The 25,646-nt window shown below is 43.4% G+C and overlaps 2 protein-coding genes and 1 long non-coding RNA gene across 4 annotated transcripts; 2 read left to right on the top strand and 1 right to left on the bottom strand.

Moving 5' to 3' along the window:
• The first annotated feature begins 329 nt into the window (after positions 1-329).
• On the top strand, positions 330-7,504 carry npy8br (neuropeptide Y receptor Y8b). 2 transcript variants are annotated; one of them, XM_061907210.1, is made up of 3 exons: positions 330-624; positions 1,428-1,486; positions 5,099-7,504. In XM_061907210.1, the coding sequence occupies exon 3, from the start codon at positions 5,180-5,182 to the stop codon at positions 6,308-6,310; it is 1,131 nt and encodes a 376-aa protein (XP_061763194.1). In that variant the 5' UTR covers positions 330-624; positions 1,428-1,486; positions 5,099-5,179; the 3' UTR covers positions 6,311-7,504. The 2 variants fall into 2 exon arrangements, with proteins under 2 accessions (XP_061763194.1, XP_061763195.1); XM_061907211.1 differs by lacking the exon at positions 1,428-1,486.
• A 15-nt stretch (positions 7,505-7,519) lies between these two features.
• Positions 7,520-10,534, top strand: LOC133556883 (uncharacterized). Its single transcript, XR_009807627.1, has 2 exons — positions 7,520-8,721; positions 9,023-10,534. It is a non-coding gene; the product is annotated as an uncharacterized LOC133556883 (long non-coding RNA).
• Positions 10,535-23,907: 13,373 nt separating this feature from the next.
• On the bottom strand, positions 23,908-25,565 carry LOC133556882 (progonadoliberin-1-like). The gene is made up of 4 exons (XM_061907227.1): positions 24,465-25,565; positions 24,234-24,372; positions 24,072-24,170; positions 23,908-23,987 (listed from the first exon to the last, which is right to left on the bottom strand). The coding sequence occupies exons 2-4, from the start codon at positions 24,363-24,365 to the stop codon at positions 23,937-23,939; spliced, it is 282 nt and encodes a 93-aa protein (XP_061763211.1). The 5' UTR covers positions 24,366-24,372; positions 24,465-25,565; the 3' UTR covers positions 23,908-23,936.
• Between the last annotated feature and the right edge of the window lie 81 nt (positions 25,566-25,646).

Raw genomic sequence — 25,646 nt, 5'->3', positions numbered from 1 at the left:
GTCGGCTGTTCTGCTTCACATGTGCCAGCCTGGCTGTCTTCAGCGTCCTATCAGTCCCAGATCTTGTGTGCAAGGAAATACTCAAGGCAACTTGGACGCATGTGCAGAAGACCCCGCGTATATCTCATGAATAAAGTCACGTGTCCTGTTCAAAACATTATTACGCAATATGGCCGCCAATGCGCGCCTCTTCCAATCATCACTTTTCCCACCGGCGCGCTCTCACGTGCGTGTGCGTGCGCGCCTAAGGGTGTGTCTGTGTGCGTGTGCGTGTGTGTGCGCGCGTAAGGGTGTGTGAGTGTGCGTGTGTGTGTGCGTGTGTGTGTGCGTGCGTGTGTGTGCGTGTGCGTGTGTTCGTGCATTTGTGTCTGCGTGTGCGTGTGTGTGTGTGTGTGTGTGTGTGTGTGTGTGTGTGTGTGGGCGCGCTGGTGCCACGGAGGAATTGATGACGTAAGTGTTCCCAATCACATCGTCTGTGACTGCGAGGAAGGAGCTCGCTCGCTTTAAGGAAGATTTTAAGAAGATTTTAAGAAGATTTAAGGAAGATTTAAGGAAGATTTAAGGAAGATTTAAGGAAGATTTAAGGAAGATTCTTGTCTCCAACTCCTGCTGCTCCAAGTCTGGGTAAGAATGCACACAAAAGTCATTTCTTTCAACTTGCATTTGCTGCTCGTGCGTCAGTTGTAATATTTAATTGAAAGAAGGTGTTTTAGATTTATTTGTAAGAAGTTGTAATATTTATTTGAAAGTTTGTGCAGTCCTTTGAGACATTTGTGATTTAGGGCTATATAAATAAACATTGATTGATTGATTGAAAGGTGTTTTATATTTATTTTTAAGGAGTTGTGATATTAATTTGAAAGAAGGTGTAATATTTAATTGAAAGGTGTAGTATTTAATTGAAAGAAGGTGTAATATTTAATTGAAAGAAGGTGTAATATTTAATTGAAAGAAGGTGTAATATTTAATTGAAAGAAGGTGTAATATTTAATTGAAAGGTGTAATATTTAATTGAAAGAAGGTGTAGTATTTAATTGAAAGAAGGTGTAATATTTAATTGAAAGAAGGTGTAATATTTAATTGAAAGAAGGTGTAATATTTAATTGAAAGAAGGTGTAGTATTTATTTGAAAGAAGGTGTAATATTTAATTGAAAGAAGGTGTAGTATTTATTTGAAAGAAGGTGTAATATTTAATTGAAAGAAGGTGTAGTATTTAATTGAAAGAAGGTGTAATATTTAATTGAAAGAAGGTGTAGTATTTAATTGAAAGAAGGTGTAATATTTAATTGAAAGAAGGTGTAATATTTAATTGAAAGAAGGTGTAGTATTTAATTGAAAGAAGGTGTTTTAAGAAGTTGTGTAAGTGCATTATGCTTGACTTGCGAGGATGAATGCAGTTGTGTTGAAAAGGCCATATGTCCTGCAGGAGGAGGGCGCCTGAACGCCACACTGCGGGAGAGAGAAGTTCAATGACAGGGATGGAAGGTAGGACTTTGCATGCACGCAGATTGTCACTTTCACACTTTTCATGCTGTCATCTTTCAGTCCAGACTGGACTGCTTGCTTGCTTTCTTCCCTTTTTCTCTGAGTCACGTCTGACATTTTCTACATTCAAACTTCTCCTCTTTGGTCAGGTGACACCTCCATGTCCGTAATGGTTTTACGTGGGGTCAAAGGTCACGTGGCACAAAGCCTCTTTGTGTCCAGCAGGGCTGTCAAAGTCCTTTGAGACGCCTGAATGGAAATCTTACTCCCAAAATAAAGACAACTTCAGATTGTTTTCTTGGTTTAAAAATAGAACAAAGCACATTGTGAAAATGTACACATCATAATGTTGTTGTTGTTGTTTACACTTACATGTTGCCTTTAATAGACTTCTATCTTTATTTGTCCTTGTTTATACTTTGTGAATAAATGATGTGATGATGTTCATCAGTCAACTCACTGCTGTTCATTTTCAATCCATCAAGATCAAAAAATAATATCAAAATCAAATTACAGGATGTTATTTATGTAGTTTGATGTTGGACTAACATCATGGGCTTTATTTTGTTGACGTCATCTACAAAGATACAAAGAACTGCTATAGTGGCATCTAGTGGACACATTTAGAACAGCAGCTTTTTTTTTCAAAAACTTTGGTTCATTTTTAGACTTTGCAAACTCCTCCTGCTGTTTGCGGGCCTGATTGGGTGTGCAGGTCGTAGGTTTGATTCCCTGCTCTGCACACTTCATCTACTTTTCTTTTCCCCACATTAACATCAAATATTTACAATTCAACCTCCATTGTAAATGTTTTTTATTTACAAACTTGATGGACTCGCAGTAGTTTGCCCTCAACAAACCAAAACTGAAAACTGGGGCTGTCAACAACAAATAAACTATGTATATTAAAAAAAAGGTTAAGTCATTAAAAGTTTGTTCAGCAAGTAGCTCCTCAGAACAGACTTCAAGTACCAACATAGTGACCGACATTAAAATACAGTAGCATAGTAGCTCTCATTATTCTTTTAAACAAGGCAGAGGTTTTAGTTAACAACAATATTTCATATTTTTGGCCACTGAAACTTTGCACACCATTTGAACAGTAACACTGTGCTAGAGTGATTAAGTGATTACATTAGTTAAAAAATAGGGGTGTTAATGTATATACACACATAATGGAGGTGTCTATCAGTTATATCAGCCTACTATCAAAATGACTTTGAAAGTATTATGTAAGTGTTGCAATAAAGACAACACAGGATGGAAGTGAAAAGGGAGAATGGACACATTTTGCTGTAAAAAGTCAAGATAAAGGTGAAGTTATAACAATGAAACACCCTCAGGAAGAGATGCTTTAACACATACGGCTAACATCCACCCACAGTGTTTTAGCTACTTCTAAATCACTAATCCTGGTCTCAATGGCCACACATTAAGTATGTTTCGTACAAGTATCATTATCACTGCAGGACGAGGAATAGCTAAACATGCTCCACTACACACTGTAGCTCACCGGTGTCACAATGTAAACAAACACCACGGGTGGATCTACACCTGGCATCCACTGTAATGATACCAAGTACAGGAGCGTATCGATTCGATACTATTATGATTACATCGATATTTTCTGGCATCACATTTTTGTTTTTTTAAATGTATATTATGTTTATAAAGTCAGTAAATATGTCCCTGGACACATGAGGACTTTGAATATGACCAATGTATGATCCTGGAACTACTTGGTATCGGATTGATACCCAAATCTGTGGTATCATCCAAAACTAAGTATCAACAAGAGAAGAATAAGTGATTATTACATTTGAACAGAAGTGGAGATAGAACATGTTCAAAGAGAAAGTAAGCAGATATTAACAGTAAATGAACAAGTGGATTAATGATCCCTTTTTACAGTTTGTCCCTCATAATGTGTATAAAATAATAGGTGTATAAATGACACAATATGTTACTGCAGACTAATTAGGAGTCTTTGTTTGTTTACTTCCTACTAAAAGACAAGTTGTCTAGTATGTTCAACATTTTATTGAAGCACTAAATGACAATAACAAACATATGTTTCATGTGCCCTAAGATATTTTGTTAAAATAAGGCCAATAATGCAATTTTTTGTGGTCCCCTTTATTTAGAAAATTATGGAAATAATTTAGGTATCGGGACAAATCTACTGGGTTGTATCAGAACACCCCCGCATAATTATAATTATCAGTGATAAACAGTGATAAGCTTCTATGGTGTGGAGGGTGCAAATGTTTGTGTGGCGGGCGGCAGAAAGCAAGGCAGGATAAATAGAGGATTGTTCCATTGAAGGCGAGAGTAGGAAGGAATGAGGATGGAAGCATGAAGTGCATTTAGAAGGCATTGTTCCTTCCACATTCTCTCTCTGGAGAAGAGTGAAGGCGTGAGACAGAATGATTGTGTGGGAGCCCTCATCATCTCTGGCGTGAGTGAGGGTGCAAATCACACACTATTTTAGTGACACCACACAAGTATCCATCTTGATAGCGAGGAACAATGTCTGAGAGATGTCTGCTGAAGGAAGGGATAGAGAGGAACAATGTCTGAGAGATGTCTGCTGAAGGAAGGGATAGAGAGGAACAATGTCTGAGAGATGTCTGCTGAAGGAAGGGATAGAGAGGAACAATGTCTGAGAGATGTCTGCTGAAGGAAGGGATAGAGAGGAACAATGTCTGAGAGATGTCTGCTGAAGGAAGGGATAGAGAGGAACAATGTCTGAGAGATGTCTGCTGAAGGAAGGGATAGTGAGGAACAATGTCTGAGAGATGTCTGCTGAAGGAAGGGATAGTGAGGAACAATGTCTGAGAGATGTCTGCTGAAGGAAGGGATAGTGAGGAACAATGTCTGAGAGATGTCTGCTGAAGGAAGGGATAGAGAGGAACAATGTCTGAGAGATGTCTGCTGAAGGAAGGGATAGAGAGGAACAATGTCTGAGAGATGTCTGCTGAAGGAAGGGATAGAGAGGAACAATGTCTGAGAGATGTCTGCTGAAGGAAGGGATAGAGAGGAACAATGTCTGAGAGATGTCTGCTGAAGGAAGGGATAGAGAGGAACAATGTCTGAGAGATGTCTGCTGAAGGAAGGGATAGAGAGGAACAATGTCTGAGAGATGTCTGCTGAAGGAAGGGATAGAGAGGAACAATGTCTGAGAGATGTCTGCTGAAGGAAGGGATAGTGAGGAACAATGTCTGAGAGATGTCTGCTGAAGGAAGGGATAGTGAGGAACAATGTCTGAGAGATGTCTGCTGAAGGAAGGGATAGTGAGGAACAATGTCTGAGAGATGTCTGCTGAAGGAAGGGATAGAGAGGAACAATGTCTGAGAGATGTCTGCTGAAGGAAGGGATAGTGAGGAACAATGTCTGAGAGATGTCTGCTGAAGGAAGGGATAGTGAGGAACAATGTCTGAGAGATGTCTGCTGAAGGATGTCTCAGCGCGCAAAGGAGAAATGAGCCATTGTTAAAGCATCCTTGCTGAGCTTGTTTTTTTCCAAGGCTCAATTTGTCTTCAGAACTGAGTGAGGATTCTGACTGACAATCCCAAGATGATATTTCCTTCTCTTTCCCCCCGTCTGCCGCAGGGGGAACATGAGCTGCAGCTGCACAGATGTCCCAGGGAGGCTGTAAAGAATTCCTGGAATAAGAAAGTGAAGTTGCAGCCAATGAACAGTGAAGCCAAGATAATGGAGCAGCCGGCCAACAGCAACAGCAACCACAACCACGCCTCGTGGAAAGAGATTCCCTGGGACTTCACGGAGGACTGTTCGCTGTCGCTGGGCGCCACCACCGTCCTCATCATGGCCTATAGCGCCGTCCTGGCGGTGGGTCTGCTGGGGAACTCCTGCCTGGTGTTGGTCATTGCCCGGCACAAGGAGATGCGCAACGTCACCAACGTCCTCATCGCCAACTTATCCTTTTCCGACATTCTCATGTGCGTGGTGTGCCTGCCGGTCACCATCATCTACACCCTGATGGACCGCTGGATCCTGGGGGAGACTTTGTGCAAACTCATGCCCTTCATCCAGTGTATATCGGTCACCGTCTCCATCTTCTCCCTCATCCTTATCGCCATGGAGCGCTACCAGCTCATCGTCCATCCCACCGGATGGAAGCCGGCGGTGAGGCAGTCTTATCTGGCAGTGGCGCTCACCTGGATCATGGCCTGCCTGATCTCGGTGCCTTTCCTCAGGTACAGCATCCTCACCTTGCCTTTCCAGAACCTCAGCGCCCCCTTCCCAGTCAATGACCAACTGGTTTGTATGGAACGGTGGCCGTCTGTGAAGGCTCGGCGAGCCTACACCACCTCTCTGCTCATCTTCCAGTACTTCCTCCCTCTGGCCCTCATCATGCTGTGCTACCTGCACATCTACCTGCGACTCAGACGGAGGAAGGACATGGTGGAGCGCAGCAGGAATGCCACGGAAAGGAAAACCAAAGGCTCCACCAGGATCAACGTCCTGTTGACAGCCATCGTGGTGGCCTTCGCGCTTTCCTGGCTGCCGCTCAACATCTTCAACACGGTGTTCGACTGGAACCACGAGGCCATCCCATCCTGCGGCCACGATATCATCTTCTCCTTCTGCCACCTGGTGGCCATGGCGTCCACCTGCATCAATCCCGTCATCTACGGCTTCCTCAACAACAACTTCCAGAAGCAGCTCAAGTCCACCCTGCTGCATTGTCGCTGTTGGGGGGCGGCCGAGCGCTACGAGAGCGTGCCGCTCTCCACGGTCAGCACGGAGGTCACCAAGGGTTCGGTCCTGAGCAATGGCTCCAGCAGCTTCAATACATAAAGCAAAGACCACTTCTTGCTTGCATTCTTTGGAGCGTTGACAAGTGAAGCATGACCTCTCATTACTCCAACTGTCAACTGCAAGAGGAAGTCCATGACAAAATGATGATGGTGCAAAGTTGAAAGTGGCTTGAAAAGAAAGACTCCACATAAGAACTGCGGTCTGTACAGTTTTGTGGCACCAGCACATGTTGATGAAAGTCAACACCATCCTTACCTACCAGCCATGCACCACTTATCCCATACATTCCTGCTGCTCAGGACTAATACCCATTCATTCATTCATTCATTCATTCATTCCACTGCAAATGTGACTAGTTTGGGCGCACTCGGAGGTAAGAAAGAGTCAAAGAACAGCGGGTTGAAAAAAACTAGACCTGTATATTAGAGATACGTCAGATGGCCTAGAAACTATATCACCATATATATATATTGAAGCCTACTGCGATAACAATATACAATTTAGTAAGTTAATGATAATACTTTACATTTACGGTCCTATTATTCTATCAAAACTGTTAATTTAGTGTTAACAGCTGATTAATTGGGTTTATCTACACTGCTGTTCAAATGTAAGAAGCACTCATTCTTCTGTTCTTTGATCATTCAATTAGTTTTGCAGCATTATTACAAATGTGGTTATTGATCTATAATACTAAGTAGTTACAGGGCCAGTATTGGTCATACGGATACTTTAAATCTGAGGTCCACAACATTTTTTGAATTGGGGCCGCATTGGGTTAAAACAATTATGTCGAGGTGCCGGGCTGTATATATATATATATATATATATATATATATATATATATATATATATATATATATATATATATATATATATATATACATATATATATAACTACTGTTATATACTGTTTACCTGTTGACTTGGTACCCTTACTCTCGACACCTTTGATCAGTCTGCCCACCTGTTTACATTCCAGAGCTGGAGGTTGCTGTTAGCATATTCTCCAATGATTTTGTGTAGCATGTTTTGCTATTGCTTGCTCTCCTGGGATGATTATTTGCTGCCATGGAGGCAACGGTTTCTGACTTAAAAGTCTCTTTGTGACTTTGCACACTCAAATATTTTGCCCTTGATCACAAGTGCCTCTAAGTGCTTCACAAACCACGAAGACGTCCCAGATCTGAACCCACATACTGTATATGTATGTATATATATATATATATATATATATATATATATATATATATATATATATATATATATATATATATATATGTTGACTTGGTACCCTTGATACCATATATATATATATCCATCTGTTTTATACCGCTTGTCCCTCAACACAGGACCAACATTCACACACTAGGGTCATTTTTTTAGTGTTGGCAATCAACCAAACCCCAAGTACATGTCTTTGGAGGTGGGAGGAAGCCTGAGTCACAGGGAGAACATGCAAACTCCACACAGAAAGACGCCAATAATAGAATATTATATATATATATATATATATATATATATATATATATATATATATATATATATATATATATATATATATATATGTACACAAATCTGTGGGCTACAGCTAGAATGTGTCACCAACATATTTTCACAATATAACAATAGTGCTAAAAGCTTTATAGGCGACTAAATCTATATAATTTATTTGGATATATTGTCTATATCGTGCAACTTTACTATAGATTTGTTGCTGTCTGACATGGACGTGCAGCCAGCAAACATGAAGATGACCTGCAAGGGAGCTTTCTCAAATATAGGCTTAAAAAAGAAAAACATATTTGAAAATATGAATTGATTCAGAATCGGAATAAATCTGATTAATAGATTTTATGAGCACCAAAACTGACTCTGACAGCTTTTTTCCCTGATTATTAGTTACATAAACTTTGTCTTTTTTTTACGTTATGAGATTATTGGTGTCATGTCTTTTACTAAATCAAACTGATGTTGTGAGAATGAAGGTGAACCTCTTTTACATACATGAACATGTTGGGGGGTGGAGGACATAACACATGCTCCAAGTATGGATGACCCAGGTGAAGAAGGACATTACACATGCTCCAAGTGTGGATGACCCAGGTGAAGAAGGACATAACACATGGTCCAAGTATGGATGACCCAGGTGAAGAAGGACATAACACATGGTCCAAGTATGGATGACCCAGGTGAAGAAGGACATAACACATGCTCCAAGTATGGATGACCCAGGTGAAGAAGGACATAACACATGCTCCAAGTATGGATGACCCAGGTGAAGAAGGACATTACACATGCTCCAAGTATGGATGACCCAGGTGAAGAAGGACATAACACATGCTCCAAGTGTGGATGACCCAGGTGAAGAAGGACATAACACATGGTCCAAGTATGGATGACCCAGGTGAAGAAGGACATAACACATGGTCCAAGTATGGATGACCCAGGTGAAGAAGGACATAACACATGCTCCAAGTATGGATGACCCAGGTGAAGAAGGACATAACACATGCTCCAAGTATGGATGACCCAGGTGAAGAAGGACATTACACATGCTCCAAGTATGGATGACCCAGGTGAAGAAGGACATAACACATGGTCCAAGTATGGATGACCCAGGTGAAGAAGGACATTGCACATGCTCCAAGTATGGATGACCCAGGTGAAGAAGGACATTACACATGCTCCAAGTATGGATGACCCAGGTGAAGAAGGACATTACACACGCTCCAAGTATGGATGACCCAGGTGAAGAAGGACATTACACATGCTCCAAGTATGGATGACCCAGGTAAAGAAGGACATAACACATGCTCCAAGTATGGATGACCCAGGTGAAGGACATTACACATGCTCCAAGTATGGATGACCCAGGTGAAGAAGGACATAACGCATGGTCCAAGTATGGATGACCCAGGTGAAGAAGGACATAACACATGCTCCAAGTATGGATGACCCAGGTGAAGAAGGACATTACACACGCTCCAAGTATGGATGACCCAGGTGAAGAAGGACATTACACATGCTCCAAGTATGGATGACCCAGGTGAAGAAGGACATTACACATGCTCCAAGTATGGATGACCCAGGTGAAGAAGGACATAACACATGCTCCAAGTATGGATGACCCAGGTGAAGAAGGACATAACACATGCTCCAAGTATGGATGACCCAGGTGAAGAAGGACATAACACATGGTCCAAGTATGGATGACCCAGGTGAAGAAGGACATTACACATGCTCCAAGTATGGATGACCCAGGTGAAGAAGGACATAACACATGGTCCAAGTATGGATGACCCAGGTGAAGAAGGACATAACACATGCTCCAAGTATGGATGACCCAGGTGAAGAAGGACATAACACATGGTCCAAGTATGGATGACCCAGGTGAAGAAGGACATTACACATGCTCCAAGTATGGATGACCCAGGTGAAGAAGGACATAACACATGCTCCAAGTATGGATGACCCAGGTGAAGAAGGACATAACACATGCTCCAAGTATGGATGACCCAGGTGAAGAAGGACATAACACATGGTCCAAGTATGGATGACCCAGGTGAAGAAGGACATTACACATGCTCCAAGTATGGATGACCCAGGTGAAGAAGGACATAACACATGCTCCAAGTATGGATGACCCAGGTGAAGAAGGACATTGCACATGCTCCAAGTATGGATGACCCAGGTGAAGAAGGACATTGCACATGCTCCAAGTATGGATGACCCAGGTGAAGAAGGACATTACACATGCTCCAAGTATGGATGACCCAGGTGAAGAAGGACATAACACATGCTCCAAGTATGGATGACCCAGGTGAAGAAGGACATAACACACGCTCCAAGTATGGATGACCCAGGTGGAGCGGGAGCCGTGATGTGTTATTGATTATTGATTGAGGAGCCCTGAAGCAGAGAAGTCACATTAACAGTGCTTGCTTGCACTGTGACTTCAGGTGTTTGCAGGCATTATTTGGATGTGTTCCATATGACAACAAAGCAATGGACATCATAAATAAAGCGAGTCCACCAGGGTCTGTGCATCATGTGTTTTGTACACCATTTACTGAAAAGGTGTGCCCTTGAGCAATGTATATCACGTGCCATGAAAAGAGCAGCTCAGGACAGCCAAATGTTTTCACTTCTTCTGCTGTATAAAATATTTAGGATGTCATCAATGTCCAGCCTGTAAACATGTGACACTTTCTTGTGTGCTCGCCAATAAAAGCGCTGTGTAGCATATAGCTTGCTGACACATCCTGCTCCGTTGTTTTTGTGGCTCGCTCAGTGATAGCAGACAGCGCTCAGTGATAGCAGACAGTGCTCAGTGATAGCAGACAGTGCTCAGTGATAGCAGACAATGTTCAGTGATAGCAGACAGCGCTCAGTGATAGCAGACAGTGCTAAGTGATAGCAGACAGTGCTCAGTGATAGCAGACAGCGCTCAGTGATAGCAGACAATGTTCAGTGATAGCAGACAATGTTCAGTGATAGCAGACAGCGCTCAGTGATAGCAGACAGTGCTCAGTGATAGCAGACAGCGCTCAGTGATAGCAGACAGTGTTCAGTGATAGCAGACAGCGCTCAGTGATAGCAGACAGCGCTCAGTGATAGCAGACAGCGCTCAGTGATAGCAGACAGTGTTCAGTGATAGCAGACAGCGCTCAGTGATAGCAGACAGCGCTCAGTGATAGCAGACAGCGCTCAGTGATAGCAGACAGCGCTCAGTGATAGCAGACAGTGCTCAGTGATAGCAGACAGCGCTCAGTGATAGCAGACAGTGCTCAGTGATAGCAAACAGTGTTCAGTGATAGCAGACAGTGCTCAGTGATAGCAGACAGCGCTCAGTGATAGCAGACAGTGCTCAGTGATAGCAGACAGCGCTCAGTGATAGCAGACAGCGCTCAGTGATAGCAGACAGCGCTCAGTGATAGCAGACAGCGCTCAGTGATAGCAGACAGCGTTCAGTGATAGCAGACAGCGCTCAGTGATAGCAAACAGTGTTCAGTGATAGCAGACAGTGCTCAGTGATAGCAGACAGCGCTCAGTGATAGCAGACAGCGCTCAGTGATAGCAGACAGCGCTCAGTGATAGCAGACAGTGCTCAGTGATAGCAAACAGTGTTCAGTGATAGCAGACAGTGCTCAGTGATAGCAGACAGTGTTCAGTGATAGCAGACAGCGCTCAGTGATAGCAGACAGCGCTCAGTGATAGCAAACAGTGTTCAGTGATAGCAGACAGCGCTCAGTGATAGCAGACAGCGCTCAGTGATAGCAGACAGCGCTCAGTGATAGCAGACAGTGCTCAGTGATAGCAGACAGTGCTCAGTGATAGCAGACAGTGCTCAGTGATAGCAGACAGTGCTCAGTGATAGCAGACAGTGCTCAGTGATAGCAAACAGTGTTCAGTGATAGCAGACAGTGCTCAGTGATAGCAGACAGCGCTCAGTGATAGCAGACAGTGCTCAGTGATAGCAGACAGTGCTACTTCGCTTTGCATACACCCCACTTTTCATACAACATTTTCGGCAAAATATTGCCCCAGTTTTGGTAAACAGTCAAATGCAGTTTTTTAAAAATGTGTTTATGAAAAAAAATCTTATCACGTTTCCTCGCTGTTTGGAGTTAAGATAAGGTGTATATTGGTCAAAGATATGCTTATTTCAGCTCATTTGATACATTTTTGGCCTACATTTAGCATTTTAAGCATAAAATGGCTAAAGTGACTAAAAAAAAAGGCAAGCTACTGTATTGCACAGCATATCATCATCATGGAACAAGTTGTAGTATTATCACAGTTATGTGGTTTTACTGTTTAGAAACTGCCTGAGTGTGAAAATCTGCATTATTGTACAATCTGTGTTACTTGTCTTATTTGATATTATTATGTCTACTATGTTGGGTAAACAAGTGTCATGGTTATTTGATGTCTAGAGGTTTTTTTATGGTCTAACTATGAAAATATTCAATGCATTAAGAATCCTACTTCTATAAATGCACTTATCACGGAAACAATTAACAGCAAAAATGAGGGACAACTGTACAAATGTTTATTGGCCAAATAAGTAGTTGGTATGAGATCCTGAACAACTCATCCCAGGAGTTGTCAGCATTTGTACTTTTTGTTGCCCACTGAGGACTGACAAATAAGCCATTATGGGGCCAAAGAAAGTTGTGAGTGCCAGGACTTTAATGAAGAAAGTGAGAAACTCCTCTGGAAGTCAAGAAAGAACTTACAGTGAAGTACGGAAGTGGCAACTGTGTGGCTCCCCCTTTATTCATGTCAAACTATAACCAATCTGGAAAAAAAAAAATTCTGTCAACATTTTTGGGTGTCTGCAAGTGTGTTGCAGACACCCAAAAAGATTGAGGTTATTTCTTGCTGCAGGTGACATACCATTGGTTGTTGGTGGCACCTTTTGGAACAGATTCCTAACAAAAGCCGAGGTACTACTGTATACTTATTTGAGGTTTCATTCTGCAGTTGTGGCAGCCATTGAACCACGTATTGCTAGAAATGTTGGACCATCTCAGCTTCAATCAGAGGCTGGGTACTGTATCAAAGACAAGGTAATACAGTGAGTATGGATTGAACATTTTGCACCTATTTAAAGATCAAGCCTGAGCAAACAGACACTTCCATCTTGCTATATGACGTAGAAAAACACAAACACAAGGTGAAAGGCAGTCTTTTTGCACATTATTCAGTCTGGGATCACATTTTGATGCTGAATAAATCAGTATTGCATCTGCTGCCTAAAATGTTAAAGAGTGCAGGGAGGAAAAAAGCAGAGAGCTGGCTGGGAACTGTGCTGAATGTTCACATTTGATGAAATAAACTTGCACAATTCACTGACATCCAAAAGAAGAAATGTGCTTTCACAGGTACCAAAAATAATCTCGCTCCGGTTTGATGGTGTCTTTTGTTTGTTGGGATGCTTGATGTTTGTATTTTATGAATAATTCTGGCTGTGAATAAGTTCTGCCTCAAGCCTTTTAGCCCATGAATTGTTTACAGAACATTTCAACAGTCCCAGCCCAGAAGGATCATTTGAACATTGTGCAGGTGCATCTCCATCATCTACAATAGGATTCTGATCCTTCCCTTTATTTAGCAATTTTTTCATTTTTGTCCTGTGCAGCTACTCAGGCAGATCATATAGTTGATGTCCATGTTCACATTGACTTTACACAAGAGAAGCGTAGGATACTTCTCTTGTTGCCTTATTTGCATTTGACTTCATTACATGTATTTATATGATCATTTGAAGACAAAGGGGGAAAGTGCGGGGACAAGAGGGGGAAAAGACAGAGAAATGAGGACAACAACAACAGAACAACATCAGCAAATATGATATGTACAAATATGAAGGTAAAAGTGATAGCAATATCAGCTTAGTCCTGTTACATACTGTAAATCATTCTTGGAACGTTGCTGTTTGTTTTAATTTGAATTGTTATAACACTGTAATGTGCTTAGTGTCAACATGCTATTGGGGCTATATTGAACATATTTGTTTATTCCATGCTAATGTTAAAAAGTCACTCCTATTACTTTTCAATCCTGCTACTTCAGCACACAAGCCTGGAGAATGTGAAGCAGCTCCCAGTGCAGGAAGTACAAGCAGCACCTTTGGAGGAATGGTATGCCTTCAAGCGTCGTGCCTTTGCAAGGATAATGTCAAAAGGTCACGTCTGGGAGGTTTTGAAGGGGTGTAAAAGTGCCTGTCACAAATGTTTACCAATGGCAGCGTCTTAAATGAGCTCCCTGCAGGCATGCTGACATAACCGAGTGTGTGTGTGCGCTCCCTTCGACTTGGTCGGAGATGACCTTTAGTGGCCCCTGAGGTAAGATGAAGGAGTCCAGCTTCAATTGACAAGCGTGCAGTCTTCTTGCACGACTCACTGAAGAGACGATAAGGGACTGAGGGTTCAGGATGGTGCAATGAAAAGGATGAGAACTATTAGCTTCACCGGCTCTGAAACTCCTGTTTTGTGGAGATATTCTGAAAAGCTCTGCATCTGAACTCCCTCTGACGTTCTCTGAGGAGCAAAACTCGTCGGATGTCGTTTAGGAAATTACGCCCTGTGGGCTATTACCACAAGAAGGAAAGGACATTTTGCATTCAATTATTACGATGGAATTGCCCTTAATAACATGAGAGAGTATTAGATGTTCACATATATTTGACAATGTTTCATGCAACTGTTGTTTTCTACAGGAGGTTTATTTGACTGATTGTTCAGTGCGGAGGCCTCAAAGGTGGCCACTCCTCCTAACTCCTCTGTGCCAAGCCATGTTTTATGGATTTTCATCTCTTCATTCTTTTTTCTTCTTCTGAAAAGCACTTTGTGTTGCCACTTGACTGTGCATCAACATGACCCTTCTTTCGTGTATTGATAGCACCTGTGTGCTATCATGATGCACCCACAAGTTCTTCATTTGATGAAAAATAGGAGACATCATCCGTCCATCCATCCATTTTCTACCGCTTATTCCCCTTTTGGGGGGCAGGGGGCGCTAGTGCCTATCTCAGCTACAATCGGGTGGAAGGCGGGGTACACCCTGGACAAGTCGCCAACTCATCGCAGGGCCAACACAGATAGACAGACAACGTTCCTTTTGTTAGACAAACATAAACATGTTTGTCTGATCTTCAGCGTGTCAGTCAGTAAAAGATGTACTATCATAGTGATGATGTGCACACCACAAAGAAATGTACACTGCTATACAAGATGCAGATGAACATTTCTTTTTTGTCTCTAGTACAAAATATGAGTTGTGGGTAAAACTCGGTGTTCATGTTTGAACAAAACAAGATCATTATGCCTGTTAGGCTTGAAATAAGATAAAACAAATGATTTGTTTCCAAAATGAGTAGCTGTCAGCCATTTTCTTTTGGGCCAAGTAGCAATCGCAAGACAAATTGCTGGAGGACGCCTGACACACTCCGTGTTCAAGTGGTGTGTGTTGGAGTTCAAGTGGTGTGTGTTGGAGTTCAAGTGGTGTGTGTTGGAGTTCAAGTGGTGTGTGTTGGAGTTCAAGTGGTGTGTGTTGGAGTTCAAGTGGTGTGTGTTGGAGTTCAAGTGGTGTGTGTTGGAGTTCAAGTGGTGTGTGTTGGAGTTCAAGTGGTGTGTGTTGGAGTTCAAGTGGTGTGTGTTGGAGTTCTTGTCTTCCCCCACCATTGGTACAAATAGTCATAATACAGTGGAAGCCACTTATGTTAGACATGCTTGATGTTTGCAACAACTTACCAAGTCCCAGTCCACCTTCTTATTATCAATACTATTTCCATCCATCCATCCATCATCTTCCGCTTATCTGAGGTCAGGTCGCGGGGGCAGCAGCCTAAGCAGGGAAGCCCAGACTTCCCTATCTCCAGCCACTTCGTCCAGCTCTTCCCGGGGGATCCCGAGGCAATCCCAGGCCAGCCGGGAGACATAGTCTTCCCAACGTGTCCTGGGTCTTCCCCGTGGCCTCCCACCGGTTGGGCGTGCCCTAAACACCTCCCTAGGGAGGCGTTCGGGTGGCATCCTGACCAGATGCCCGAACCACCTCATCTGGCTCCTCTCGAAGTGAAGGAGCAGCGGCTTTACTTTGAGTTCCTCCCGGATGGCAGAGCTTCTCACCCTATCTCTAAGGGAGAGACCCGCCACACGGCGGAGGAAACTCATTTGGGCCGCTTGTACCCGTGATCTTATCCTTTCGGTCATGACCCAAAGCTCATGACCATAGGTGAGGATGGGAACGTAGATCGACCGGTAAATTGAGAGCTTTGCCTTCCGGCTCAGCTCCTTCTTCACCACAACGGATCGATACAGCGTCCGCATTACTGAAGACGCCGCACCGATCCGCCTGTCGATCTCACGATCCACTCTTCCCTTACTCGTGAACAAGACTCCTAGGTACTTGAACTCCTCCACTTGGGGCAGGGTCTCCTCCCCAACCCGGAGATGGCACTCCACCCTTTTCCGGGCGAGAACCATGGACTCGGACTTGGAGGCGCTGATTCCCATCCCAGTCGCTTCACACTCGACTGCGAACCGATCCAGTGAGAGCTGAAGATCCCGGCCAGATGAAGCCATCAGGACTACATCATCTGCAAAAAGCAGAGACCTAATCCCGTGGCCACCTAACCGGATCCCCTCAACGCCTTGGCTGCGCCTACAAATTCTGTCCATAAAAGTTCTGAACAGAATGGGTGACAAAGGACAGCCTTGGCGGAGTCCAACCCTCACTGGAAACGTGTCCGACTTACTGCCAGCAATGCGGACCAAGCTCTGACACTGATCATACAGGGAGCGGACTGCCACAATAAGACAGTCCGGTACCCCATACTCTCTGAGCACTCCCCACAGGACTTCCCGAGGGACACGGTCGAATGCCTTCTCCAAGTCCACAAAGCACATGTAGACTGGTTGGGCAAACTCCTATGCACCCTCAAAAACCCTGCCGAGAGTATAGAGCTGGTCCACAGTTCCACGACCAGGACGAAAACCACACTGTTCCTCCTGAATCCGAGGTTCGACTATCCGGCTTAGCCTCCTCTCCAGTACACCTGAATAAACCTTACCGGGAAGGCTGAGGAGTGTGATCCCACGATAGTTGGAACACACCCTCCGGTCCCCCTTCTTAAAGAGAGGGACCACCACCCCGATCTGCCAATCCAGAGGTACCGCCCCCGATGTCCACGCGATGCTGCAGAGTCTTGTCAACCAAGACAGCCCCACAGCATCCAGAGCCTTAAGGAACTCCGGGCGGGTCTCATTCACCCCCGGGGCCTTGCCGCCGAGGAGCTTTTTAACTACCTCAGCGACCTCAGCCCCAGAAATAGGAGAGTCCACCACAGATCCCCCAGGCACCGCTTCCTCAAAGGAAGACGTGTTGGTGGGATTGAGGAGGTCTTCGAAGTATTCCCTCCACCGATCCACAACATCCGCAGTCGAAGTCAGCAGAACACCATCCGCACCATACACGGTGTTGATAGTGCAGTGCTTCCCCTTCCTGAGGCGGCGTATGGTGGTCCAGAATCACTTCGAAGCCGTCCGGAAGTCATTTTCCATGGCTTCCCCGAACTCTTCCCATGTCCGAGTTTTTGCCTCCGCGACCGCTAAAGCTGCACACCACTTGGCCCGTCGATACCCGTCCACTGCCTCCGGAGTCCTATGAGCCAAAAGAACCCGATAGGACTCCTTCTTCAGCTTGACGGCATCCCTCACTGCTGGTGTCCACCAACGGGTTCTGGGATTACCGCCACGACAGGCACCAACAACCTTGCGGCCACAGCTCCAATCAGCCGCCTCGACAATAGAGGTTCGGAACATGGTCCACTCGGACTCAATGTCCAGCACCTCCCTCGTGACATGTTCAAAGTTCTCCCGGAGGTGTGAATTGAAACTCTCTCTGACAGGAGACTCTGCCAGACGTTCCCAGCAGACCCTCACAATGCGTTTGGGCCTGCCAGGTCTGTCCGGCATCTTCCCCCACCATCGCAGCCAACTCACCACCAGGTGGTGATCGGTAGAAAGTTCCGCCCCACTCTTCACCCGAGTGTCCAAAACATAAGGCCGCAAATCCGATGACACAACTACAAAGTCGATCATGGAACCGCGGCCTAGGGTGTCCTGGTGCCAAGTGCACATATGGACACCCTTATGTTTGAACATGGTGTTTGTTATGGACAATCCGTGACGAGCACAAAAGTCCAATAACAAAACACCACTCGGGTTTAGATCCGGGCGACCATTCTTCCCAATCACGCCTCTCCAGGTTTCACTGTCGTTGCCAACATGAGCGTTGAAGTCCCCCAGTAGGACAAGGGAATCACCCGGGGGAGCACTTTCCAGTACTTCCTCGAGTGTACCCAAAAAGGGTGGGTATTCTGAACTGCTGTTTGGTGCGTAAGCACAAACAACAGTCAGGACCCGTCCCCCCACCCGAAGGCGAAGGGAAGCTACCCTCTCGTCCACTGGGTTGAACTCCAACGTGCAGGCTTTGAGCCGGGGGGCAACGAGAATTGCCACCCCAGCCCGTCGCCTCTCACTGCCGGCAACGCCAGAGTGGAAGAGGGTCCAGTCCCTCTCGAGAGAACTGGTTCCAGAGCCCTTGCTGTGCGTCGAGGTGAGTCCGACTATATCCAGCCGGAACTTCTCTACCTCGCGGACTAGCTCGGGCTCCTTCCCACCCAGTGAGGTGACGTTCCACGTCCCAAAAGCTAGCTTCTGTAGCCGAGGATCGGACCGCCACGTGCTCCGCCTTCGGCTGCCGCCCAGCTCACAATGCACCCGACCTCTATGGCCCCTCCTATGAGTGGTGAGCCCATTGGAGGGATGACCCACGTTGCCTCTTCGGGCTGTGCTCGGCCGGGCCCCATGGGGACAGGCCCGGCCACCAGGCGCTCGCCATCGTGCCCCTGGCTCCAGAGCGGGGCCCCGGTGACCCGTGTCCGGGCGAGAGAAATCTGAGTTCATTTTGTTGTAATTCCATAGAAGTCTTTGAGCTGCTCTTTGTCTGATCACTCACCTAGGACCTGTTTGTCTTGGGAGACCCTACCAGGGGGCATGAAAGCCCCCAGACAACATAGCTCCTAGGATCATTGGGACACGCAAACTCCTCTACCACGGTAAGGTAGCAGCTCAGAGAGGAGCAATACTATTTTATAAAATAAAAATAAATACATATAAAAAAAATACTATTTTATAAAATTAAAATAAATACATATAAAACCAATATAAAAACAATATAAAATAAATATGTTTAAAAACAATTTTAAGGGTGAAACCAATTAAAGCAGTAAATAGAAATCCACATTTTAAAACACAGAGGGCAACAGAGGACCACACAACTCATGTACTGTTAAAAGCCAGAGAATAAAAATGGGTCTTAAGCTGAGACTTAAAAGAGTCCACTGTGGCAGCAGTTGGAATATGGAGGGGCAGAGTGTTCCAGAGCTTAGGGCCGACCACAGAGAAGTGACGCCAAGGCTGGTGACCTTGGGACGCACATCATTTTGCAATGGTCCCAAGTCAGTGAGGGCCGGACCAAAAACTCAAATTTCAGTTTTTCCCTCGTTCATTATTAAAAAATGTTGTGTTAACCAAGCCTTGACGTGGCATAGACCGTGGAGAAGGGGTGTCAGGGGGCCTTGGCCTTTTGAAATGGGCACATACATTTGGCAGTGGTCCGCATAAAAGTGATAAGACTCCTAAAGATTTCTCCAAGAGGAAGAATGTATAATGAAAAGAGGATGGGGCCTAAAATAGATCCCTGGGGGACACCACAGTAAAGCGGGGCAGAAGAAGAGGTGGCGTCCCCCCGCCTGACAGAGAAGGACCTCTATGACAGGTAGGATCTGAACCACTGTAACGCAGTCCCCCTGTCACCCACACAGTCTCTCAGGTACTCTAAAAGAATTGTGTGGTGGACTGTGTCAAAGGCAGCTGCAAGATCTAAAAGCAGTAACATGGCAGAGCTGCCACAATCCTGGGTACTCCCCGTGGCCTCCTACCAGTCAGACGTGACCGAAACACCTCCCTAGGGAGGTGTCCGGGTGGCATCCTGACCAGATGCCCGAGCCACCTCATCTGGCTCCTCTCGATGTGGAGGAGCAGCGGCTTTACTTTGAGTACCTCCCAGATAGCAGAGCTTCTCACCCTTTCTCTAAGGGAGAGACCCACCACCCGGCGGAGGAAACTCGTTTCAGCCGCTTATACCCGTGATCTTATCCTTTTCGTCATGACCCAAAGCTCATGACCATAAGTGAGGATGGGAACGTAGATCGACCAGAAAATTGAGAGCTTTGCCTTCCGGCTCAGCTCCTTCTTCACCACAACGGATCGATACAGCGTCCGCATTACTGAAGACGCCGCACCGATCCGCCTGTCGATCTCACCATCCACTCTTCCCTTACTCGTGAACAAGACTCCTAGGTACTTGAACTCCTCCACTTGGGGCAGGGTCTCCTCCCCAACCCGGAGATGGCACTCCACCCTTTTCCTTTTACTATATACATACATACATACATTTATATACATATATATATGTACAGTATATATATACACATACATACATACATACATACATATATATATATATATACATATATATACATATATATATATACATACACATATATACATTTATATATATATATACATATATATACATACATACATATATATATATATATTTACATATATATACACATACATATATATATACATATATATATATACATACATATATATACATACACATATATACATACACATATATACATACACATATATACATACATATATATATACATACACATATACACATACATATATATACATACACATATATACATACATATATATATACATACACATATATATATACATACACATATATAGGAGTGGGAAAAATCACAAGACTACTTCGTCTCTACAGAACTGTTTCATGAGGGGTTCCCTCAATCATCAGGAGATGATATTGCGCTCTACCACGATATCGAGCACTATTCTCTGGATAATCCAATCAAAATATATATATACATATATATATACATATATATATATATATACATATATATATATATATACATATACACATACACACACATACATATATATATATATATATATATATATATATATACACACATATATATATATACACATATATACAATAAAAGTTTGCTTGTTAGATGCCTGTTAGATTGTATATTCAATGGAGGAAACTGATAGCACCTCTTTAGCTCACTTGTAAATCCATTCTCATATTGCTTTAAAACCTAAAGACTAAAAGCCACAATTTGCTATTTGCTCGGGTGTCATTTGCCAGACTACACCGTGACAACCAGTTGCTAGGCAACCAGCAAAGGCCTAAGGAAGTTAGTGGTCCCAGGCAAAGTGGGATCCACGGGTGTTGCTGAGCCCAGAGCTCTTTTGTGTAGTCTTTATGTTAACTACCACTACAAAAACAACTTCAAATTGTAATATTTTGGTTTATGTGTTTATGAAGCAAACATGTAACATGTACCAGCTATATTACAGTGCAATTCATCCTTTAATAAGAATGCTAACAACACAGTTGATACATAATTCATTATGAAACTTGAAAATTTAAATACAATTTTACTGTTTTGAGTTGTTGTGGCCATGGCCACACGTTTCTTGGCAATTGTGCACTAATATGCTGTTGGAAATGAAGGCTGGCACACATTTGAAAGACAAACATGGCGTTACGTGCAACCTGGAGACAAAGTCAGCACACAAACTAAGAATGACTTTAGATACAAGACTGTAAAGGAGTAGAACACATGCACTGACATCCATTCATTTCTCAATTGAATCACTGCGCTGTAAAAATACAATTTAGTAGAGTTGGGAATCATTAGCCACCTCACGATTCGACTACATTCCGATTCTTGCAGTGACAATCCATTTAGAATCCATTCTCAAACCAAAGGTTAACGCTAACCCTAACCCGTGTCCAGAGACATATTTCCTGACTTTATAGACATAATATACATTTAAAAAACGAAAGACGATGTGATGCCAAAAAATATGGATGTAATCATAGTAGCATCGACTAAACACACTCCTGTACTCGGTATCATTACAGTGGATGCCAGGTGTCGATCCACCCATGGCGTTTGTTTACAGCTACGGTGTGTAATGAAGCATCTTTAGCTATTCCTCGTATTGCAGTGATAATGATACTTGTAAGAAACGTACTTTGTCACCGTGGAGGCCAGGATTAGTGATTTAGAAGTAGCTAGAACACTGCCGACTGGATGGATGCTAGCCAGTAGCTGGCGAGCCATGTGTTAAAGCAGCTCTTCCTGAGGGTGTTTCAGTGTTAGAACTTCACCTTTAGCTTGACTTTTTAAGCCAAAATGCATCCATTCTCCCTTTTCCGTCTACACACTATGTGTGCTTGTAAGTACTCTGTGTGTGTGCGCTGCCCAACATGCTCCTCTGCTCCTAAACCACAATGACACGACAGGGGCGCAGAGGGGGATGACGGTACTTTTCAGAGGCGGTCTCGTAGCGAATATGATTCATTAGTATCGCTGTACTAAACTGATACCGGTATACCGTACAACCCTAGTTCTGGACCTAAAAATGATATCTTTAAATAGATCAAATCCCACTGAAGATAAGCACATTTGCTCCAGAAGTGCAAGCTGTATTATCATGTGTCAGCAAATAATGCCATAGCCTCATCGTGTAAAATAATATTTGTGTTGGTTATTGATGTATGAACAAGCATTATTAGAAACCAGATAAGCAGGCTCAACACAATAAATGAGCCTTAAACATGGCGGAGAGCAGCAAATAATTATTGCCTTGTAAATCAAACAAAGCAATAACATTACGGCATGAAAAAATAAGTACAAAAACATTTTTTTATAGGTACAACAAAGAGGAGGAAATATCAATCGAAAATATCTTAAAGGTGTCATTTATTTATTCAAACCACATTTAATGAAATAATGAGTGGGTTTGTTATTGTGGGTATAATTGCATATGATATGTATTCTGTTAATAGTTGTATTACTGTCAGGTATCAGGTGATATGTGAGCTATTGATGATTGACAATAACATTATCTGAGTGATGATAAAAACTCTTGCCTTTTCGGACACACACCAGGTTTCTTTTCTTTTTTTAAACTGCAGATGAAAATGATTTTTTTAAAGACGGAATTTTTTCAATTATGTAGCTGGTTTGTTGTGTTCCAGCAACTTTATGCAGGACAGATGGCGAGTGAAAAACAACAAAGGAGTCATTTCAGGTGCTTTTCTACCCCCATCTAGTGGTTAATTACAAAACTACTACTTACGCATATGATTTCATTCTTATCAAATACGGTGCCTCGCTGTGTAATTTTTCCTACCAACCTTTGATAAGGTTTGGCCAAAACACACACAGAAAAAAAGTGTGCAAGATGGAGCATTAAGAGCATTGAATGAGGCATTTCCCATCCCAGAATGATAAATGTAAGGATTAATGCCTTGTAAAGGAAGTGAAATGAAGACACATTGAATAAAAGGTCTTACTTGCTCATTCATCTTGACAGCATGTGAGAAGGAGTGGGTGGGGTTGAGGTGGAGGAAGATGGATGGGGAAAGGTCTTACATCTGCCATCAAAGAAAGATAAAAAGATTGATGAAGCACAATATCAAACTGGGGGCAGAAATGTTGAAAAAGAAAATAAAAGATGGATGAGGATGCACACTAACAAGTGGAAGACGGGCCAAAGAACAAAGGCAGATGGGATTAGAATGGAGATAAAGAGCGAGGAGAGTGAAGCGATGGAGAGATTAAGAAAGGAAATCAGAGAAGATGAATGAAAGGGAGGCTCGGAAGACAAATGAAGGAAGATAAATGGAAGGTGGGAGCGGATCAATATCTGAAAGGTAGGAATGAAGGCTTTATTTGTCCACAGGCAGGAAAGGACATTTCTTCATCTCTCAGCCCCACAGACATAATAAAGGTATTGACGTTTAAGATACATGGAAGGTCAGTTTAAGAGCCAAACACAAAACACCAGTGTGAAGTCAATGTGTAAAGCATTGGTTCCCAGACTAGAGTGAAAAAAAGGACTATCTGCATTGTAAAGAAAACAAAAAGACACATGCCAGTAAGACTGTTTAATGTGAAATTAAATCAAATGATCTTAAAAGCCCTGCGTTCAGTTTTCCTGTCAGCCACATCTCCCTGAAAAGTAAGAAAGGCACGCTTGCTTGGATCTTTCACAAAGTGTTTGTTGACATTAGTTAGCAATACAGCACATCAACTCACATGAAGTTCTTTCAGCCGGCAAATTCTGGCTAAAGCTGAGAACGCTCCAGAGGCCAAAACCCTGCCAGGCTTGTCCAGCTGCAGGAAGCCATTAGGCACCTTGAGAGGAAACCAACATATTGATCAGAGACATGGAGGGTTACACAAATAGGAGCATCTTACATTGATCTGCTGGTCCAAACAGTCGTCCAGTCCTCGCTTTCCTCCTGGGCTCAGTCCATAAGACCAGTGCTGACTGTGGCTGTGTGGTATCCATGCTTCCACAAGCAGCAGCCACAGGACCCAGGCTTTCATGGCTACTCTGTAGTAGCGGACACATGATATTACACACGCTCAAATACAACCACGTTTACCTGACTTGTAGGGCGGCTGCTTTCCGAGCCGTCTGCTTACCTTGGTGAAGCTGGAGTATTTTCCTAAGGCTTCCTTCCCTGTTATAGCCCATCATTTCACTGCAGGGGCTCACAAAGTGGGATTAAGCACCATTATCAGTGACCTTCGGAGCCGGTAAAAGGATTATTGTGGTGGTAAACACAAACATTGGAGAAATAGGAACTCTAAAAGCTCTTGTATGGCTACAGAATATCAAACAGTCCCTGTTATTTTCCACTGTTTCTATGTAAAAACTCACAATAACCGCTGTTTCTGACAGGACTTTAATGTCATTTTGCCATTGAATTTGTTCTAATTTGCGTAATTGGCCACGATGCACGGAAAGCAAAACAATATGTATACAAACAATCTTTCTTTTTGTCTTTTCTAATGTCCCAACAAGGAAGCCACTTACATGCTCCACGTTGACACGAGAATACTGCACACGCTTTCATTTTAGTCTCCAAAATTGTCTAATAACGACAGAAAAGATCCGCTGGACTTGTTGCTAGCGGCTTTCCTGAAAAACTGAATCTATAGGGGTCTGAAAACATTCCCTAGCAGTTATGATGCCTTCTACTGGACAGAGTTACAACGACAAGCTACATTGACACCTGTCCCATTATAACAGCAAAAGGAATTTGCGGCATTTTGAATTTATCCGCTGCAATGAGGTGGCGACTTGTCCAAGGTGTACCCCACCTTCCCCCGATTGTAGCTGAGATAGGCACCAGCGCCCCCCGCGACCCCAAAGGGAATAAGCGGTAGCAAATGGATGAATTTATCCGTGGAAGACAATGACAAATGAACACATTAGTGCTGTCAAGTTATAGCTTTTTTTTTTTTTAATTATTAGATTAATCACACGTCTGCATTTTGATTAACCATGATTAGGTTATTATTCACTTGCATAATTTAAATGTACTTCAAAAATAGCCCGATATTTGGACACAAATACAGTTTCATTGTCACAATGTCATCAAGGAACATGTCAACATTTATTTGCCCAACATTTGGTGGCGTTTTTAGCTAACATCCCATCTTGGGATGCATTGACCTGATCACTGATCGTATAAAAACCCGTGCTGCCTTTCTGGTAACACCCGTGACCGCGGTTAAGGTCAAAATACATTGTGTGATTAATCTCCATATACACATGATTGATGTGATATTTTGGGGTAATCAATCACATGAGTTAACTCG

This window comes from Nerophis ophidion, linkage group LG07, assembly GCF_033978795.1.
Source record: "Nerophis ophidion isolate RoL-2023_Sa linkage group LG07, RoL_Noph_v1.0, whole genome shotgun sequence".
NCBI lineage: Eukaryota > Metazoa > Chordata > Actinopteri > Syngnathiformes > Syngnathidae > Nerophis > Nerophis ophidion.
The sequence above is the reverse complement of the archived record's forward strand: the minus strand, read 5'-3'. Positions and strand labels throughout refer to the sequence as shown.